The sequence below is a fragment of the Castor canadensis genome, chromosome 10 (assembly GCF_047511655.1).
Source record: "Castor canadensis chromosome 10, mCasCan1.hap1v2, whole genome shotgun sequence".
Classification (NCBI taxonomy): Eukaryota; Metazoa; Chordata; class Mammalia; order Rodentia; family Castoridae; genus Castor; species Castor canadensis.
In genome coordinates, this window is record NC_133395.1 from 112201778 (window position 1) to 112220210 (window position 18433).

Sequence of the window (18433 nt, forward strand, 5' to 3'; positions counted from 1 at the left end):
GATGAAGAAAATTCAAATGATTTGGAGATTTTGTCAAATCCTGGGAGTCTTCTAGAGATTCTGTAAATTGTCACAAAACAAAGCTGAGACTCTCTCATATATATGTTATCATTTTGATTCATTTATTATTTAGATTTGACCTACTTTCTAAAAGGATCTGAGACTAGAGATTTTTTTCAGTATAGTGCCAAGGAAAAAAGGGCACATTTTTCCTTGATAATGCCTTTTGGTGGTGGTATAAAACTTCTGGGCTGGGGATGTAGCTCAGTGGTAGTATACTTGCCTAGCACGCACAAAGCTCGGGTTCAATTGCCAGCACTGAAAAAATAAATAAAAAGTTATAAAACTTCTGAAGATATTGACAAAGGTTTTTTGCGCCAGGAAACAAAAACAAGAAAAAGAGGGCTTTAAGTATAGCAACTATACGTTTATACTTTTATAATCAAAAGGAAATACAAAAGTGGTTTACTGAAGACACAGATGCGTGCGCGCGCGCACACACACAGACACACACACACACACACACACACACAGAGAGAGAGACAGAGAGAGAGAGAGAGAGAGAGAGAGAGAGAGAGAGAAAAGGGAATGGAGCCAAAGACTGACTGGTTTGCAATTACAACAGGAGATTTTGATAGGCTGCAAACAGCAGGTGAGAAGATTCTGTGCACCTACAAGTGAAGCTGGTAAATGTGGCTCGGTTACCTTAGCAATGTATCCTTTTTGGCCAAAAGAACAGTCATCTCAGAACACTATTGTGGTAAAGAAAGAGTCCAATTTCTAAAATTTAAGTGGTAGTATCTATTGAACACAGGTTATTTTAAAAGGCTATTCCAAAAGCTTCTCAGTTTGTAATTTTAAAATTTGGTACCCTTTTCTAAATTAAGTCAGAAGGTATTTATCAAAAACAATGCTTCCAGTTTTTTTTTTTAAAGTATTGCAGTCTCAGTAGGATTCAGACACTGTGCTTCTTTGGGGAATTAAGAAAATAAATCCAACAGTTTTATGACTCATCATTCCTATTTATCAGGTTTTTATTCTTAAATGATGGGCAACTCGAAATAAAACTGAGTCACACTAGAGTTTTGCCTAAGCTGGTAGGATTTATAGCCACTACTGCCACACAGTACTCATCACTCTTTAAGGCTTGGCTTCTGAAGTATGTGCTGGAAATGATTATGGATGTAACAACATGCTCGTATAACAGAAACTTCTTTTCTCTCCTTTTCCTGACTTCTACTCTCCTACATTTTTTCTACCAATTTACTTAGAAATCATCCACATTAGAATTATAAGCACAGATGCCTAAGGGTATAAGAAATCTCAAAGTATAATGGGATTAGAGTTCTGACCCAGAACTCTGGCTATCAGTATTTGCAGGAATGCTAGTGCTGTATGGCCATAAAATCCATGTGTATGTGTGTGAATAGAATGTCCTAATTTTTAAATGTTGATAGCAAATGCTCATCTTGTGCTTTCCATTTTCTGAAAAGAAAAACCTGGGCATGCCTAGAAAAAGTGACTGTGTCACATGTCAGTCATTCAGGTCTGTCCAGAGATCTGAACCTGCAATGGTCAGTCTTTTTTTTTTTTTTTGCAGTGCTGGGGCTTGCACTCAGGGCCTATACCTTGAACCACTTCACCAACTCCCTTTTTTTTGAGACGGGTTTTTTCGAGATAGGGTCTCAAGAACAATTTGCCTGGGCTGGCTCTGAATCATGATCCTCCTGATCTCTGCCTCCTGAGTAGCTAGGATTATAGACGTGAACCACCAGCTCTGGGCTAGGGCTCAGCCTTGAGTGGCTTCAGTCTTCCTGGACTTCATTGCTACTCTGGAGACTTTGTAGTTAGTTACTTTTCAATAGTAACTTTTTACAATCAATGTTAATAAATCACACTGAACTTCACTATGCAAATATGTTTGAACCACATGTTACTACGTTAACATATTCTTGTCAGATATAATTGTACTTTGCTTTGTGAATTCTCAAAAGAAAACAACTCATCAAAAGTATTAAATACTTAATTACCTAAAAGAGATCAATGGTATATATATATGGTTAATCTTTAAAATAATGAAAATAATCCACTTTGGAAATTCTAAAATGTTCATGGACTCAAAAAAAATCACCAAGAAGGCACTTGGTAAAGGCTCTATCAGATTACTAATCAGTGGTCTACAAAGAGATAGAAAGCAGTACATATTTTTAAAATGTCTGACCTCACAGCATCAGGGTCAGCCTTTCAGTCTAAGTTCCTATATGTTCTCATGGTGTTTTTACCTCTTCAATCTATCAATGTGGCAACAGTGAGGCTCTTTCCTTATCTGGGTCCAGGAGGACAGACTAATGCAATTGCCACAGATCCTTTCTCTTTCACTGATTACAGAATCATACCAACCACAGCAGTGCTGCAGCTGATGGTGGGAGACTGCCTTTCTTCAGACTGTGGAAGAAATACTGTGCTGAACTGAAAGATTACAAAGAATGAACCGTGGAACTTTTCTTATTGTTTATAAATTCCTCTTTCAGTTTGGAGGTAGAACTCACATTTTTTGACTTGATAAATTATAAACTCATCTTGCAAAGAAACTTCTTGCACTGTGCTTTAAGTCTGAAGATCTGTTCCAAATGCCAACAGTCACCTACCATCTCTACTGTTCTGAATTTTGCCCTTGAACTGAAAAAGGACTAGCAAAGAGACAAAAAAAGCACACACTACAGCATTTCTTCTACAAAAACTTTCCATTTGGCAGCTGCATTTTTCAACACTATGGAAATGAACCTACCTACTTTTTCTAGTGATTTAATCTTAATTAAAAATGCTCTTTATCAAGAGACTGATGCCCGATATAAAGGAAAAGTTGTAAGTGAAGTGGAAACAAAGGGGTACTTCTTCAAGGCTTTTGCAGGTAAGTTCTTAAAAATATTAAGTAGCAATAATATTTTTATTTTTAATTGTATTTGTTAAGTAATTGACTTTTTTTGTTAAGCATGCAAAAGACTAATATACTAGACTAGTAACTATTTGTCATTAATGCTTTCTTCAGAAAATTTCAGCTGGATTCTACCTGCAGATGATTGTGTTTTATATAAACCACAAATCCATTTCTGTAGAAAAGTGTCAAGGTAAAATAAAACCAAGATCTATTTAAGTTCTTTTGAAAAACTTAAAAGGACTGTTTTGTTAAGTTTTCTAAAACTACATTGGAATTATAGAAAACATTTTAAGATGATAAAAGTAGCACCCAGTGGAAGATACCTGCCTTAAGGTATTGGGTAGAGAAAACCCAAAAAGTTGTCTTTGTTAAAATGATTACCTTCCAGTAAAAAGATGTCAAGTTTAACACATACATAATATAGTCACTTCTCTTTTGGTTAAGACTACCATTACACAATTTCCTAAGAACAGAATAAAGTTAGCATTGAGAAGAGAGAATCTAGACCACACACTCTAATTAATGGATGAGTAGTTACTGAAAATGACCAAGAACATGTAAATATCCTCACATCTCTCTGACAGAGCATACTTTCACTATCACTAGCTAATCATTCAAATTTACTGACTTTAAGTAATTCATTTTTACATTAATCCACAGGTGGTTGGTTAAAAATAAACTTACATAGCCGGGGGCTTTATTAATGTAGCAGCATATTTCATTAAGAATCTCGATCCTTACAAGGAAGGCAGAGCTCTGCCATCAAAAGCTCCAATATACTTTAATGAATTCTGTTTATAGTTCTCTAAGAAAATAAATATAACTTAAGGCCTAAAAAAATAAAGTTCTTTAAAAGTATATGAAAAATTTCAGGTATGCATCTAGAAAAGTGCTCTTTATCATCTGAGTTAAATTTAATCACCTTTGTTTAGTTAAAAACAAAGTAAATAGCAATACTGTTTTTTTTTTTTTTTTTTTGCTGCTTGGGCTTGAACTTGGCTTCTTACTTGCTAGGTAGGCACTCTACCACTTGGGCCATGCCACCAGCCCAATACTGAAATGGTTTTTGCTAAAGAAAATCATTAAACGCCAGAACTGATTTTATAGAGCTCGATGGTACCATAAACCTGGACCTTAATATTTTCAATTAATCAAGTTATATTGTATTATAGACTGCCATCTAGCTATGAGAAAGAGGGAAAAAAGGTTTTATTTTCTTATTGATTCACATATTGAGTTTTATATTTTTAAAATATTACTCAGAATTCACCTTACAAAATATTCCTGGGGGCATTTCCTACTTAAGTGATAGGTAAGTGTACATAAAAAACCCAGATTCCAGGTTACCACTTTCACTCTAAGAGGTATCCAAGAAGTAGTAATCAGGGCTGGTAGAATGACTCACTTAGTAGAGTGCCTGCCAAGCAAGCATGAGGCCCTGAGTTTAAACCCCAGCACCCCCCCCCCCAAAAAAAAAAGTAGCAACCAAAGAACCTCTGACATTGGTCTTTGAGAAAAGCACCTTCTAGAAGGAGAAACATTAGTGAGATATGTTGTTTGTGGCAGGTGCTCACCACCTTGCTGAAGGAATAGTGGGTAAGAGAAGTATGATTTCCTCACACAAAGAATGGCCTGAGGAGACAAGTTTCCTGTGTAAAGAAGAACAGAAATGTATAGATCCTGAATCTGCCTTTTCTAGGCTAGTTTGTAAATGAATAGTTCTAGTATCATTTATTGAATAGAATATTCTTCCCAGCATTTTCTTTAGATGTGAGGTGAGAGATTTCTAAACCATTAGACCAAATATTTTATTGTTTATGAGTCCATTCTGATCTATTTATGCCTGAGGACGTTTTTGTTAAATTGTGCTTTTCTAGGAAACTCCTTGTCAGATATCTAAGTTTCAAACTTATTGGCAAAAAAGTTCTTCATAGTGGTTTGTTTGGAAAAACTGCATTTTAAAAATCTTTATTAAAATACATATATATACATTTATTCCTAATATTGCTGATGGAGCAATTACATTATGAGTTAAGCTTTTTTGTGTTGTGGATTTGCTCTACTGTTTTATTGCAATTTCTACTTTCTGCAATTAATCGCTACTCTTATCTTTATTTTCCTTCATCTCTACTCAGATATCTTTTTCTTGGGCTGGATGATCTACATTCACTATCACATAATCTTATTACTTATTTCTTTTATCTCAATGTGATTAACTTTTAACCCTACTGGTGCTTTCGACCAGTTTTGCATGATAAATCTCACTCTACCTCCTACTTTCAACAAATAACCTATAGGCAAATTCTTATGTTTATCTAATCTCAGTCTTCTTTAACTGCTGGAGACAAACATTCTGCTTTTATTGAACATGTCTTTGTTCTCTTTAGCTGACTTGCTGTTTGTTTTTTCCTCAATCCTATAAGGAGTATGGTGTTAGTGTGACTGTGCTCCTTCTCAATTAGCCTTTGGTTTGTTTTAGTATCACAATGTGACACAGTGGGTATTTATTTCTATTATGCTTGGGGCCTACTCTACTGTCTAAATCTAACACTAATATCTTTTGTGGATTTTGGAAAAATTCTGTCATAATCTCTTTAAATATTGTCCCTCTAAGATCTATTTTATCATTCTGAAATTTTTATCCATCATGTTAGACTTTATAATTTCATCCTCTCTGTCTGTTCCATTTTCATTTTTTCCTGCTTTTACATATACATTTTGGATCCCCTCAGATATTTCTTCTAGCTCATCAATTTTCTTTAGCTGTTGTTAATTAACTACTGAATCCAAGTAGAGAGTTTATCTTAGTAATTAAAAATACAATTTCCATGAGTTCTATTTGGTTACTTTTCAAATCTGTTATTTTAATACTATTTGATTCTTGTATTTTCAATTTCTTTAATTCTTTATTTTATAATCTACATTTGATAGTTATATATACTGACATCTCTAACTGATCATTCTATTAAATGAAGTTTTTAGGAAGAGTTGTTTAAGTCTGCTTTGTGTTGTGTATCACTTCTCACTCTCTGACCATCACTTCCTTGGCTATTTAGTGACTTTGGACTATGAAACTTTTTTTGTGAGATCCCAGGGCAATCTGAGTTAAGGATGTTACCTTGCAAAAGGTTTTGCATTTGCTTCTGCCAGTTATCCTAGAGTACTTACATGACTGGTTTTATGTAGTTTCTTGGCCTGAATAAGAAATTATACTAAATAAATGGTATAACTTGAACCCCCAATCTATATGAGGAAAGGCCCATGATTATAATTTTCAGGGGAGACATTTTCTTCTAACTCCTAACTCAAACTGAGACAGATAAACTTGGCTATCATCCTCATAGGTTGGTGGAAAGATGTCTTTCTTGTGTGTGTACTACACATAGTACTGGGGTTTGAACTCAGAACACTGCACTTGCTAGGCAACTGCTCTACCTCTTGAGCCATACCTCCAGCCCTGGACAGGTATCCTTATAATTAATTTATATGTAGCTCATAGGAGATCTGGCTATATACTGGCATGTGTGCCTCGGCTCTAACTGCACCTCATGAAGTCTTATGTCCTAATTTTATTATATTTATTACTTATTTTTTTGGCAGTATGGGTTCGAACTCAGGGTCTTATGCTTGCCAGGCAGGCACTCTAACACTTGAGTCATGTCCCCAGCTCTTTTTGCTTTAGTTATTTTTCAGATAGACTCTTGTACTTTTTCCCTGGGCTGACATTGGACTGTGATTCTTCTACCTATGTCTCCCATGTAGCTAGGATTACAGCTGTGTGCCACTACACCCAGTGTTAGCTGACATGGACCTTGCTACCTTTTTGCCAGGGCTGACCCTGAACTGCAGTCCTCTGACTTCCACCTCCTGAGTAGTTTATATACATTATTAACAGCATCCTTAATTACGGGGAGCTCTCACACCCAAGGACCTCATAACAGTTGATGGCCAGTGTCAGCTCATACACCTCCTACTTTAGCTTTCAATTTTTACTTTGATGCTGGCCCATGGAAATGTTTTCTACTCCCTTTGGTTAATGCTATGAATTATTATTTTTTTGGGGGGGGGGCAGTACTGGGGTTTGAACTCAGGGGTTATTTAATATTAATCTTCTATAGCATTTCTTTTTTCTTTTTTTAAAGTATCAGTTTTATTACCATATATTAGTCGCCCAAAGCAATGGATTTTATTGTGACATTTCTATACATGCATATAATATACTTTGGTCATTTATACCTTCTTCTCATATTTCCTTCTCTTTTCTCCTTTTTCCTTTTCTGTATCTCCAATAGTCCTCCTTTTACTTTCATGTCTTTTTTCTTTCCTAGATTCCACATGAGAGAAATCTTGTGACATTTGTGTTTCTAACATTTCTAAATGTCTATAGAGGGCAGATTTTCTGTCTAGGTATTGCTGGACAATAGTTGAGTATTTTCGTCAATGTGCCTATGTGTTAGAACTCCTAGAAGTTTAGAATCTTCAAGGAATGGTTTTATAATCTAGTTAGTTACTCAAAGGGATTCTGTTTAAAAGCGAAAACAGATCAGTAGATTGGTGATAATGTATGTTTACACAGAACTCTGTAACACCATTACCTAATCATTAGATTTATTCCAATGAAAATTTAGGGGGGAAAAGAAAAAAAAGTTTGACCCCGTACTGCTGGCCCCGCCCCCAACAGTCAGGGGGCTGGGGATGTAGCTCAGTGGTAGAGTGCTTGCCTGGCATGTATTAGGCCCTGGGTTTAATCACTAGTACTCCCCCCAAACCAAAAGTATCCTCAAATATTTCTTTCTCTCTTTTTCCTTTGAGGTACTAGAGATCAAACCTAAAGCCTCACGCATGCTAGGCAAGTACTCTAGCACTTAAGCTATGCCCCCAATCCTTTATGTTGTTTTTGTGACAAGGCTGCAGTACTGGGCTGGCCTCAAATTTGCGATCTTCCTGCCTCCACATCTTGAGTAGCTGGGATTACAGGCATGTACTACCAAATTTAGCTTAAGATTTCTCATTTGTAATATACATATTTTTTCCAACTTACCATATACCAGACTGTCTAGTAATGGCTCCTAAAACATTTGAAAATAATATTCATAAAGAGAAACAAAGAGGTCTAGGGGTGTAGTTTAGTGGTACAGTGCTTGCCTAGCACGTGTTAAGTGCTGAGTTCAAACATTAATACTACAAAAAGACAGAAAGAGAGAAAAAAAAAAACACCAGAGTCTCTAGCTCCTCTACAATACTAGTCAGAAGGGATAGGAAGAAGCACACTACAGGCCTAGCTTACAAAAGAACTTTGATATACTGAAGTCCCTACAACTGTTTCATTAGTAAGATCATTTGGTTTGAGTCTAGAGTGGAGACATAATCTAATATATTTTATATTTATATGTGCTTGACAAAAATATCTTATGTTCATGATGTTCTTTCAATACAAGCAGGTCAGATCAGTGGTTTAAATGACTTATCCTGGGTTACTGTTGGTAAAATGGCAATGCAATGAATAGATATGCAAACAAAATTCTATGCCAAAAAAGTGTTACCATGGCAAAGCCACCCTCAGAAATATATTCTGCAGCTTTTGTATCTAGAAATCATGTATAAATTTCAAGAAGAATGACTAAGGATTTAAAGCCTAACCCAAAGCTTCCCAAGTGATTTTTGATTCAGGCATGATACAACCAAAGGTATGTTAGTGTACAGATTCATGTGTTACGAGTTTTATTCAATGTTGTAGCCACCAGTGCGTATAGCTGTATAAACACAAAGGGATTACATAAACTGAAAAATTTAATTTTTCATACACATTAGCCACATTTCAAGTGCTCAGTAGTTAGTCACTTGTGGCCACTATATCAGACAGTGCTGGTTTAGAACTTGTCCATCATTGCAGAGTTCCACTGGACAGCACTGCTCTACAATGTGGACTGATGAATTATATAATTTTACTATTGCAGTACTGGGAAGAACACTGGCTTTGCAGAACAACAGTCCTAGATTTGAATTCTACATCTCTCACTTAGTACCTCTGTGACTCTTGAGCAAATTTCTAAACATCTTGTTTCCTCAATAAAGAGGCAATCAGAATTCAGGCGATGAGAATATTACCACTGATCAATCTGTAATCCCCCTATTCTTTACTGAAGCCCATTACAGCCTTTGTGGCTGCCAGAAGGTCCTTGTGCATAATGAAAATACAGTGCTTGTGAAAGACCTGAGAGAATTATTAAACCTAGGTCCTTAGTTAATGAAAGCATTTTCTCTGTAACATTTCATCTTTTTCTTAGGAGTGGAGAATGTGGGTAGGCATTTTGCATAAATACAAACTAAAAAAGTAACTGAAAAAAGTTATAGTTCAATAGTATGTTACACTAACTCTAAAACTTGATTTGAATGAATGAAGCTGGATATGAAGGTATAATTTGAATTAAATGGGTCAGGTGTCTTGGAGGCTATTTCCCTCAGGAGACCCAACAAAAGGAGAGCTACAGAACCAGGTATAATTACCCATATGCATCATCAGATACTACTTTTTATTTAAAGAACAAATCCCTAAACAACTCAACAGCTTACTGACCTGACAAGACTATTTTCTACTTTTTTTTTAAACTTTTCTACACACTCAAGAGAGGCCTAAATTCCCAATATCACTGAATGCTGTCTTGTCATTTCTTTCTGAGAAAGCTCTTTCTTTAAATACCTTCCCCAACGGAATGACCTGGTTAGGTGAGTTTCCTGTTCAAACAAGGAAACCTTTGTTTCTGGCCTCTGTTGAAAATCTTTCTAAACCAAAATGCATTAATTGACTTTTCTCCTCAAGAATATTCTAATAAGCATGATAATAAATACTCCTGATGATTTAAGGTGTTACTACAACAAATTAATCTACAATACTGTATTGGGGTTAAACTTATAGAACATTAACATTTTTTGTTGTTTTTGACTATAGTACAGATACCTGCAATGTTTTCACAAAATAAAACCTGGTATTTAAGCTGGAGGTGTGATTCAAGTGGTAGAATGCCTGCCTACCAGGCGCAAGATCCTAAGTTCAAACCCCAGTACCACCAAAATAAAGAAAATACAAATACGTAAAAAAACCCAACAAACTAACAAGAATTCCTGACATTAGCTTGTTTGCTTACAATCTGCCTTCATTTGTTCTGCACAAATTATTTCCAAATAACTGAAACTCTAGTAAATTAGGTTCTGGATGATCATGGTTCAATTATATGTCATACGTTTAATTTCACTGGTTCCTTTACTTGTGAGAGAAATACAATTCACTACACGCCTTATACTAATGGTAATTAGGTCCATAAGTCTCTTAATAATTTTCCCTTGCCAACTATTAGAAGCAATAGATTGAGTTTCCAGGTAGAAAAGAACATACTTAAGATAATTTCATTTCTTAAAAATAAATTGGATCTGTGTTCCTCTGAAGAATTTCTCCCTTAATGGAATGTTTACCATAAACAAATCAGCCATGAGAAACAACTCTACTTTTATCCTTGACTCTGCTTTCAAATGAATCCATCTGAATTCACAGGTATTGAAAAAGCATTTCCAGTATGTCCACCACAGAATTTAAAATTTGAAAGGTAATTATCTGACAAATAATTTACCAAAAAGTCAAGTGATAAACCCTATTTCATTCAGATATTTAAAAATGAGTGAAGAAGAATTTGTGGCCTCCAACAAAGAAGACTTTGCTCATTCAGGGAATTAAACAATATGTACTATCTAGTGGTTTTTTATGTTTTATACTGAAGACATCTTCCAATAACAATTACTTCTCAGTCAAGTAAAATTTGAACACAGTAACTTTTACTTTTTAAGTTTAAAACAGCATTTGTCCCTCAATACCCTCAGGTGAGCATAACTACTCTGTTACCATAACCAGTTTTGATATCCTTATGGTCAATGCCCAAGTGACTACCTTCTGTCGTCAATTATCCATACTTTTCATACCCGCACTGAAATACTGGAACATGTTGTTTTCTTTTCTTTCTTTTTGCAGTGCTGGATGGAAGCCAGGGGCACACACTAGGCAAGTGTCCACCACTGAGCTACACTTCAGCCTCAGAGTATACTTTTTAGTACAGATGATCCCTTATTTACGTAAGATTTTTTTTGACTTTACAGTGAAAGCGATACACATTTAGTAAAACCAGTAGTCAGAATTCTGAATTTTTCCCAGGCTAGCAGTATGCAGTATGATACTGTCTTGTGGTGCTGGGCAGCAGCAGCCAGTCAGAGCTCCCCGTCAGCCACATCATACAACAGAAAGCTGACACCTTACAATATATGGTATACTATGTCGCTAAGCTATGAAGTATGTTAGTTTAGCTCTACTGAGTGCATTTTTCAACTTAAGATGGTTTTATCAGGAAGTAACCCCATGATAAGTTGGGGAACAACCATACTGTACTTTTATTGAAAGGGCCACTCTAAGCATTGCTGACTTCACTCAGTCATTATTGGATCTCTAAAATGCCTGAAAAGACCCTGGACTAGGAAGCTGAAAAAGGGTTATAGTCCTAACTTTCCAACTAAGTGTCTATCATGCATCTCTGAGTTTCAGTGGACTAAATTACCTCCCTATCCCATACAGGTCACTGCATCTTTAATACTGAAGCACAATAGCTTTTGGTGTAGCACTCGCATCCAGTAGACATTCAAAACATCACTGTTCAGGGCAAAGACAGCATTTCTATGTAGAAAGAAGCATCAGTATCTGTTCCCATCTTGTGTCTCCCAAATCAAGTTCTGATGCTCAGGGGCATGTCAGCCAAGAGTTCAGTGATAAAACAAAAACAAAGGAGGAAAACTTATTTTCATTAAAAAAAAAAAAGTGCTGATTGTGGTGGCTCACACCTGTAATCCTAGCTGATCAGGAGGATCGCGGTTTGTGCCAGCCCCCACAAATAGTTCTCGAGACTTTATCTTGAAAATATCCAACACGAAAAAGGGCTGGCAGAGTGGCTCAAGTGGTGGAATGCCTGCCTAGCAAGGGTGAGGCCCTGAGTTCAAACCCCAGTGCTGCAAAAAATAAAAACAAATATAATGCTAATAAACAGAATAGTATAGTTAATTAAAATAGTAAGCTATTACATGCAAATTTTAGAGCCAGCTTAAAAATCCTGACTGAGAGACTTGTTTATAATCATAAAACAGAGTATAAGCAGTATTTTGTACTGTAATTTGAAACTCCAAAAATAATGTGATGAAAATAAAGTCACTCAATAATAAATGAAAACAGATATACTCACAGCTTGCATTTCTGTAAAGAAGAAATGGTTCATGGAGCTGAAATTCCAAATCTTTATTCACTGGTTCAACTAGATTGTGCATATTCAGTCGATTTACAATGGTAAAACCATGGTAAGGTGATGCTGACCTTAGATTTAAAAGAAGAAAATCCAGTTACCTTTTAATATGCAGAAATGTTATCTACTACTTTATCTTTTTTTTAAAAAAGTGAGATGGAGGCCTGGCTTAAATGGCAGAGCACCTGCCTAGCAAGTGTGGGGTCCTGAGCTCAAATTCCAATACCACGAAAAAGGAATTAATACATTAATACATTATACAATATTACCAGCACTTAAAAGCATAAAAAAAAATTTAAGTTAGGTCATATTCCTCCTCTGTCCCTAAGTTTTCAAGGACTCAGTTCCTCAGTATAAAGACCAAAGTCCTTACCAAGGCCAATAAGGCCCTATCTGATGTCCTTATACCCACCCCCACTTCATCTCCTATGTTTCTTTCCTTACTTCCCCTGCTTCAGCCACATTGGGCTCCATGCCACTTTCTTTGTACCTAAGGACCTGTGCCTGGACCACTGTCCCCAAATCTGCACAGCTACCCCAACTCCAGCAAGTATCTGCTCCAATGTCACCTTCTCATTGGGGACTACCAGAACTAACTACCCCTTTTAATGGTCCCAACCTTAATACCTCTAACCCTTTTCTCTTCATCTGTATTTTTTAATAGTCTTTCTCCTACCCCTAGAATGTAAGCTCCACACACATGGGGATTTTTGCTTTATTTCTCATAGATGTATCCCAAGATAGACACACAGTACATGTGATCAATATTTGCTGGGAGAAATATCTTTTATTTATTTAAAATGTGGTATAGAACTAGCAATAATGACTATCCACCATTATAGTAATAATTTCTTATCTCAAATATGTCTTTACACAGTTTTCTTAAGTTAGATGGAAAATGACTTGACTCCTACAACATGAACATCCTTAGTCCCCATCAGGGGATTCAGTTTACAATCCTTTGGACACTCTTCACCTGTATCTAATACATCCTAACTTCTCATTTGTTTCTTTGTGATGTACATGGGGAGACAAGAGAACCCTATTCTACAAACTAGGAAACAAGGTTAGCATGATTAAGGCTTGTGCCCAAAACCACAGAAATAATGTAACTGAGATTCAGCTGGGTTTTTTTTTTTCTTCCTGTTTTAAAAAGCTCCAAATCTAGGATTCCTCTAAGTGATTACTGCAAAGTGATAATCTGACATGCTGGTATAATCATCCAAGGCATACAGAATGTTCTTGTATTTCCCAAATAGTTTGAGTCTCTTTTTTATTAGAATCAATGTCAGATAAGCCTCTCTGAATTGGATTAAACTAAAGTCACTCACTTTATGAAATCTCACATTTTCTATAATCAATAGGTCTGTTCTATACTTTAACAATACGGCCAGTAATACTTTCCAAATATCAGAGATAATATGGTTCTAATAACATTTAAGAGTTCTTGGATTTATATTGCTAATTAAGAATAATGAAGGGGTTTTCTGAAGATTTTTTTTTTAAAGGACAAAAATGATTAACAGGAAACAAAGTGGTAAAAGAAAGAAGAGGCTGGTGTATAAATACCAAAGCAGTTACACTTAAAAGAAAGATGTGGGGCTGGTGGAGTGGTGCAAGCAGTTGAGTACCTGCCTAGTAAGTGTGAGGCCCTGATTCAAACTCCAGTGCCACACACACACACACACACACACACACAAATAAACAAACAAACAAAAAAAACCACCTTAAAAAAATAAAGATGTGTTTAGACAAGATTTCAAAGCTTTACACCAAAATTTAGAAGAATATTTGATAAAATCTTTTAAATTAGCAGCAATGGAGAAAGGCAATCTTTAAAAGATAACACACACACACACACACACACACACACACACAAAACAACAACAACAAAAAACCAGATGCCAGTAATGACTCCTCCTGCTGCCTCCTAAGCTGTAGAAAACAAGGGGAACCTGCCTCTGTTAGAACAAGACCTAGAGGAATCCAGGACATCAAGCATTCTATGACTCTCAGTTACCTTTAGGGCTCCTATGTTGCCCAACAACACAGAGTTACAAACCAGTCACATTTTAAAATAATTCTTATTAGAGAAACTGACAACAAAAAATGTACAACTATGAGTAATCCAGGCTTTCTAAAGAACTCTCAAACTAAAAATACTATTACTAAAGTACATAATCCAGAACTTTTTTGGGGGTGGGGGGGGATGGTGGCTAGAAAGAGGCAGAACCAGTCACAAAAGGGACTTCTCATTTAGAAAGCACAGACCAGAGGGACCAACCTCTCCATTACTTTACTTTATAGAATTAGTGTATTTATTATATTTTCCTCATAGATAATACAGGGGGAGGCAGGCATCTGTTTCCGATTTATTTCTTATTAGGAAATGCTTCCTATTTGAAATCTCTCTCTCTCTTTTTTTTCTTAAGTGGGACTGGGGTTTGAATTCAGGGCTCTGTGCTTACAAAGCAGGCACTCTACCAATTGAACCACACCTCCAGTCCATTTTGTTCTGGTTATTTTGGAGATAGGGGCTTATAAACTATTTTCTCAGGCTGGCCTCAAACCTCAATCATCCTGATCTCAGCCTCCCAAATAGTTAGGATTACAGGTGTGAGCCACTGGCACCTGGCCTGAAACCATTTTGCTAGGTTCCTATACTCTATTTCTGTTCATTCTGAATCAGAGATGGGAAATAGCTGTTAGGATCTCACAGCTAGGAATGGATGAAAACTTGAAGGGGACAAACAGGAAGGTTCCAAAGACAAATAAATACACAACAGAAATGAACCATTTCATGATTATGAAATGGTTTCATATGACCATTAAAAAAAAAAAACTCCGTATTTTTAAAACCTTACCTTCGATATACAAATAAGGTCCCTTCTATATCAGTCTTCTCCTATAACAGATAAATAAGTCTATTAGTTTTTTCCTCATAATCCAACCCTAAGTAATCCTAATGGAGAAGATCAACTTGTTTTATTTACTGTGAAATTAATCACTTTTAAACAGGTAAAGCAAGTCTTCCTTTCCACAAATTGCTACTACTAGTTTCTTATATATCTATTTAATACTGTTGATGCACACAAAAGTATGTGCGACATTCAACATTACTATATCTGTAACATTTTTGATTTTTTAATTAGCAAAGCAGAAAAAGTGAAGTTTCTAAAAGCTAAAATGTTTTGATTAGATTTCAAGGTTCTGTGTATGGCAATTTCTTCACTTTAATAAAAGTTTATCAAAATTAACACAAAAAGATTTTCTTAGAAGATACTTTGTTTCATCACTGGAGTATTTTGGAATTTTTCAAGAGTAACAATTTTTATGGTTAGCTAGGCTCACTATCAAACTGTTATTTTTAGAACTTTTGAAGAATCATGGATGCTGGAACTACCACTCTATCTTAAGTGATTATTATAGGATTTACAAAGAATTAATTAATTAATTTTGTGCTACTAGAGTTTGAACTCAGGTCTTCATGCTCGCTAGGCAAGCACTTTACAACTTGAGCCATGCTCCTAGCAGGAATTAAACAAACAAACAAAAAAATTAAAGTAAAAATGGGATTAAGAAAGTATAAATTGAGCTGGGGTTGTAGCTCAGTGATAGAGTGTTCACCTAACATCCTCAAGGCTCTCATCTCATCTCATCATCCCCAGCATCTCAACAAAAAACAAACAAAAAAATCCAAGAAAGCATAACTCATTGCTATCTTTCACTTACTAAGAGTGTACTTCAGTTTTAACCAGTTATAGTGTTGTTTTTTTTAAAATAAAAATAATGAAACCAGTTTGTAGTTCATGGCCTAGACTGGATCTAAATATTTTAATGTAATGAACAAACTTTAATGTCAGCCATATCACATTGAAGTTTTGGGAATAAAAAAATTAAATTAAAATCAATTACTATAAAAAAACCAACTGGTAATCAACTGCCTCACAGCAAAAGAAAATTTGCCTCCTCTGAAACATTGTGCAAAGTTACAACTCTCTGAAAAATAAAAGAAAAAAGATAATGGATTTGTGCTATGAACCATGATCCAAATAAACAAACAACATCTTACTTTTCAATTGTTTGTTACAGTTTCTATTCAATATTTAAAACAGAACTCCATGCTTTAAAATTCTAAAATGCTGAAAGTCTTTGTGAAAACTACAAGTTAGGTAGTAAGTCTTAGCCTCAAATCTTCACCATTTGTAATCTGTATTTCACAAATTTATATATAGGTTAAGAAAAATGATTGAAAGCACTTCAAATGAAGGCAATGTCTAAAAGAGCTGTATTTATAAAACAATCTATACTTTTATTATTTGTGACCTCCCATACCTCTTTCTCTTCCAGGAAGTGGAAAGATGATTATTAAAACTCTTAATTTGAATGAACTGTTCACGAAAGCCAAATAAGTTCCACAAAAGTACTATAATTTGCGCATGGGTTTTATTTTTTAATAAACATTACGCTGATGTTTCAGTTTTGTTACCTTAAGGATTTCATTACTTATGGAAATGTGGACGCCAATCACTGATGAATTAAATCCAGCCAACAATTACAGATTATAAACGTGAAGTTTATAGTTGAACGAGTTAATTAGAAAAGAGTCAATTACAAGGAAACGGGATTATTATGTAAACATCTAGAGAAGTTTTCAAGCAGAGGTTAACAAGTCAGTGGAAACAACTAAAGAAGCTTCAAGCACAGGCTAACGAGTAACTTTTTGCATCCTCTGGTGCACAAAAGCCAAAAAGTACTTAGTCCGATGGGAGTACTGAGTGACATCACTGGTTTTTTCCCTGTAAAAGGTCTCTGAGAATCCAATTAACAGAGAAATACTTTCTCTAAGTGCCCTAAAATTTTTCCCAAAACTCTGGAAAAGGGTATAGAGGGTGTAGTTCAATTAAAGGCGAACTGACTCCACCCTCTCTCTTCCAAGAATTCAAACTAATTGGATTTCAAGCTTCAAATCCAATGACCTCTGCAAAGGGGGCTCCTATTTACGTTTGTTGGGCGGACAGGAAGGGTGTTTATTTTGTAAATTATGTATATGTAATTTATTTAATAATCTTCAAAGTCTCAAACACAAGTTTTCGGGGACCTTTCTGATCCCACCGGTCTCACAGCTATCCTTCGATACATCTGTAAAGAAAACAGGTGGACCACGTCCCCAGACCCGACCCCAAGGGATTGATCTGCTCAAATCTTCCCTTCCATAGACTTTTCCCAGAGATGTCTCCGGTCTACTTCTCTCACTGCCCACCTCCCCATTCCGCGCGCCCCCATCACCCCTCAGAATGTGACCCCGCTCCAGGCCAGGCTCTGGCCTCGCCTTTGCCGCGCTGGCCTCCAGCTTGGTCTCCCACCCTAAGCAGCGGGCACGGCCCCTTTAAAGAGGCGGCGGCCGGGCTGGCGTCCCCAGTGACTGGACCTCACTCACCCACTGGTTGGCTTTGGGGCAGAAGGTGTACAGAGCGACCTGGCCCGTAAGGTCTGCGATGCTGGTGATGTAGGGGTCGTGCTGCTTCAGGGCCGCTAAACTCATCTCCTGCCCAGCCCGACTCGGCGACTCCATCTTGAATTTAGGAGCCGAGCCCCTCTGTCGGGGGCGGAGTCGCGAACCGGAAAGTGCCACCCAGGCAAAGTTCCCCCAACCCCGACAGCCCTCTCAATTTCCGTCTCCCCCCCTCCCCCCGCCCCCGGCGCGTCGGTACATCAGTCATTCCGTTCCGCCGTTTACACACCCTGAGTGTCGAGTTCCGGTATCGTTAGTTCCCATAGGCTCCACAGTTAGGCGTAGCATCTACCGCTGCGCTTTGGAGCTGGCGGGCGGGAGGCTCTGCGTTTCCTCTCCGTGAGCTAAAACGTTAGTCGGGGTCCGTGCGCCCTCCGGTCTCTTGCCGGGAGAGGCGGGACACCCCGCGTCTCGCCCAGGAAAGACCAGGATACCGCTGGAAACTCAGGGGTCCACGGTTGTGTAGAAAGCACAGAGAAGCGCGTTAAGGGGGAACAGTGGATATTATCTCCGACCTCAGACCTTACTACGTCATCACCTTCAATAATTTGGCGATTTCTGAAAGAAAAGTTTCCAAACAGCCAAACGAAACTGCCTGGAACTACACAGGAGTCTTTTTTCCATGCACTTTTGCTCTATTTTCCTTGTCTG

At 36.9% G+C, this 18433-nt stretch overlaps 1 protein-coding gene across 3 annotated transcripts in view; it reads right to left on the bottom strand.

Annotated features, from left to right (window-relative positions):
• Dcp1a (decapping mRNA 1A) overlaps positions 1-17894 on the bottom strand; it is a 54977-nt gene extending 37083 nt beyond the window's left edge. Inside the window, exons 1-3 of one of the 3 annotated variants that reach the window (XM_074043961.1) lie at positions 17708-17883; positions 15132-15172; positions 12211-12338 (exon numbers count right to left, since the gene is read on the bottom strand). In XM_074043961.1, the coding sequence (XP_073900062.1) occupies positions 12211-12338; positions 15132-15172; positions 17708-17842 (304 nt within the window). In that variant the 5' untranslated portion in view covers positions 17843-17883. Of the gene's footprint in view, positions 1-12210; positions 12339-15131; positions 15173-17707 lie in introns of all 3 variants that reach the window. The other 2 variants (XM_074043963.1, XM_074043962.1) reach the window with 2 other exon arrangements.
• Between the last annotated feature and the right edge of the window lie 539 nt (positions 17895-18433).